Raw genomic sequence first — 3,825 nt, forward strand, 5'->3', positions numbered from 1 at the left:
TTATTCTTTGCTTGATTACTTTATTGGAGAAAACCGATACTCATTCTCAAACTCTACAAAAGAAATCTTGATGCCATAGAGTTAAATTTAGCAATAAGAGAAGGGGGGGGGGGGGGGGGGGGGTAAAATGGTTTTAGGAAACATGGATGTGATTTTGACTTGCACGGGTAAAGTGTTTTGTTTTCTTTTATCTTTTATTTTAAACATCAAATAGATATGTTGTATATGAAAGCTTCATAAACTTCTATTCAATATCGGCCTTGTAAAAGAGATAATCATGATACTTTTGAACCTTTTTATCAAGTAGACATGTTTACATCCATAACGAACAAACATTTACATAAGTTGAAAAGTATATTCAATGAACACACGATGGAGTTGCTAACTCTTAGTTGTACTTTAGTTTCAAATGAACACCCATTTGGATTTAACGAAGCAAAAGAGAATTTAATTACGATATCAATTAGAGACTTTAATATTGATGTGCCAAAGAATCCCAAGCTAAGTGTTTTATCAACTGTTGCTGGTGTATGTAAAAAAATTTTGTGGAAACTCAGAAACATGAAACATATCGTTTGCTTGATAGAGTGGTTCGACTAATTTTGACCCTTCTAGTTTCTACTGTAACAATAGATAGGGGTATTTCGACAATAAAAATATACAAGAACAGTATTCGCAATAAGATGTTAGATGAATTATAACTTGAGGGTTTGTATAGAAAGAGAAATTGTTAAAAACTTTAATTTTAAATTAGTAACGGATGAATTTAAAGACCTTAAAGGTCGTCGAGCAGAGTAGTAATTCGTCTTCCTTTGTCGTCTATTTATGTGTCTTCATTTGGTGAAAAGAATTTTTGTTTTTTGATGGGTAAGAACTTTAGTTTTATTTTCTAATATTTTTGGTTTCCTAATTTAAATTCTAAAGTTTCGTCATTGACTCAAGCTCTTTAAACTCCACTCAAATTGAACTTTTAACTAGCCGACCTTGATTATGCTCACAAAGGACTTGGCTTGCTTACAATCCATTTAATATTATGTTGCCAACTTGCCATGTACATAATCGTAATTCATGAAGCCACATACATTAATGCTTGCTTAACAGAAAAATAAAATATCTATGTTACATAACATGGGTTTTCATTTTTCAATCATATACATAACCACTCAATATTTTATTCACAATAAACAATCAAATAATTGCAGAAATATACATTAATATCATATCACCAAAACAATTTACGAACACCCCAAAAGCATGCCCATGTTTTATGTTATTAATTTTCTTCCTCTTCCTCCTCATCTTCATACACATCTTCACCTTCATCAGCCACAGCATCCTGATACTGCTGATATTCCGACACTAAATCATTCATATTACTCTCGGCCTCGGTGAACTCCATCTCATCCATCCCTTCACTTGTGTACCAATGCAAGAAAGCCTTCCTCCTAAACATCACCGTGAACTGCTCCGAAACCCGCCTAAACATCTCTTGAATTGACGTCGAATTCCCCATAAAAGTCGACGACATTGACAGCCCGGTTGGAGGAATGTCACACACACTTGACTTCACATTATTAGGAATCCATTCTACAAAATAAGATGAGTTTTTGTTTTGCACATTAATCATTTGCTCGTCCACTTCTTTGGTGGACATTTTTCCCCGGAACATGGCCGAGGCGGTGAGGTAGCGCCCGTGGCGGGGGTCGGCCGCACACATCATGTTTTTGGAGTCCCACATTTGTTGGGTGAGCTCTGGGATGGTTAGGGCGCGGTATTGTTGGGACCCACGAGAGGTTAAGGGTGCAAATCCGACCATGAAAAAGTGGAGCCTAGGGAATGGGATTAGGTTAACCGCTAGCTTACGGAGGTCAGAGTTCAGTTGACCCGGAAACCGGAGGCAACAAGTGACCCCACTCATGGTGGTTGATATCAAGTGGTTTAAGTCACCAACTGCATTAAAAGTTTGGACATTTTTATAAGTTTAACGAGTTTTTAAAATATAGAAGAAATGTAAAAAAATAAAATAAAAAGGGATTTGTGTTTCGAGTTACTTACAACTAGGATTAGTGAGTTTGAGGGTTCGGAAACAAATATCATATAATGCTTCGTTATCGAGGACCATACATTCATCGGCATTTTCGACCAACTGATGGACCGAAAGGGTGGCGTTATACGGCTCAACAACCGTATCTGACACCTTTGGTGATGGAAAGACCGAAAAGGTCAGCATCATCCTGTCAGGATATTCTTCACGGATCTTTGATATCAGTAAGGTTCCCATACCAGATCCCGTACCTCCTCCAAGTGAATGACACACTTGAAATCCTGTAACACCGTGACATTTTGTCACTTAACTAATATACTCAACAAGTTAATTAATATATGTTATAATTCAACTATATATACCTTGTAGGCAATCGCAGTTTTCAGCTTCTTTACGAACAACATCAAGAACGGCATCAACTAACTCAGCGCCTTCGGTGTAATGTCCCTTAGCCCAATTGTTTCCTGCGCCATTTTGGCCAAAAATGAAGTTATCGGGACGGAAAATTTTTCCATAGGGGCCGGCACGCAGACTATCCATTGTACCGGGCTCAAGATCAACCAAGACCGCCCTTGGGACATATCTTCCGCCACTTGCCTCGTTATAGTACACATTCACCCTCTCTAGTTGAACATGAGTGTTACCGTTGTATTTCCCGGTGGCGTCGATTCCATGTTCATCACAAACAACCTCCCAAAATTTGGCACCGATTTGGTTTCCGCATTGTCCGGCTTGAATGTGTAGAATTTCTCTCATTTCTTCTTTGAAATGTAAGTTAAGAGCATATTTGGTTCGAAAAGAGAAATGAAGATAGGTTTATGTAGGAAAGCAAGGGAGGATTTTGATGGTGACTTAGATTTTTATTTTTTATTCATTAGAAACTATTATTATTTTCAATGGAAAATGGAATTAATAATTGCATGTGAGTATGGTTTAAAAAAATATAAAAATCAAATCAAGATTTTATGAGTTGTACATGTGAGCAAGACGCCAAGATGCATAATGTCATCTTAAGTGGCCTACTTCACTTAAAATACCAATTTTACCCATCGTTGTAACTATCTTTCGTTGTAAATTGATAAATAAATATAACAAAATATACTATAACTTCTTTCGGGGATGGATATTACAGCGAGAAGTGAAGGTATAACTCCATTAATCCTTAATTTCACTCCATTTCATATAATGTTACATATATATATGTAGGTTGGTTGTATTTATGTCTTAATTACACATTCAAACTTACATACAAACATATAAATGTACCAAGCCACATTCAAACCTATGTACCTACCTACACACATACAAACATGCATACACATATACAAACATACGTATCTATGCACCTACACAACACACCTACACATAAGAAAGGGGGTGAAATTAGGAATTAATGTAGTTACACCTTCACTTCTCGCTGTAAGAAACTTCTTGAAGTGATCCAATACCAACTTCTTAAAATATATTTATATTTTGATAAGAGGGCCGTCATAAACATCTTTTAATTCATTCACAATTTTACTCTTTTCTTTCATACCGATGAAACACTTTAAAACATCTAAAATATATTTTGTTCCATGGTGTACTTTTTAAAACAATATTAAGTGGCCACTACTTCCTAAAGATACATCCAATATTAATATTGCATGTGCCCCGATAACTAAAATCATTAACGTTTATAAAGTATTTTGTTTTTAATCAAATGATCCGGTTATTCCAAATCCAAAATTATGTAAATCAAAATCAACATGATGAATTCAGCAGAGGACAAATAAGTAATT

General features: G+C 35.7%; 1 protein-coding gene across 1 annotated transcript; it reads right to left on the bottom strand.

Moving 5' to 3' along the window:
* Positions 1-1,273: 1,273 nt before the first annotated feature.
* LOC143552267 (tubulin beta-6 chain-like) lies at positions 1,274-2,803 on the bottom strand. Its single transcript, XM_077042533.1, has 3 exons — positions 2,407-2,803; positions 2,056-2,325; positions 1,274-1,950 (listed from the first exon to the last, which is right to left on the bottom strand). The coding sequence occupies exons 1-3, from the start codon at positions 2,798-2,800 to the stop codon at positions 1,274-1,276; spliced, it is 1,341 nt and encodes a 446-aa protein (XP_076898648.1). The 5' UTR covers positions 2,801-2,803.
* Positions 2,804-3,825: the final 1,022 nt, after the last annotated feature.

This window comes from Bidens hawaiensis, unplaced genomic scaffold, assembly GCF_021521415.1.
Source record: "Bidens hawaiensis isolate Kalapana, Puna unplaced genomic scaffold, B.hawaiensis_p1.1 tig00016835_1, whole genome shotgun sequence".
NCBI lineage: Eukaryota > Viridiplantae > Streptophyta > Magnoliopsida > Asterales > Asteraceae > Bidens > Bidens hawaiensis.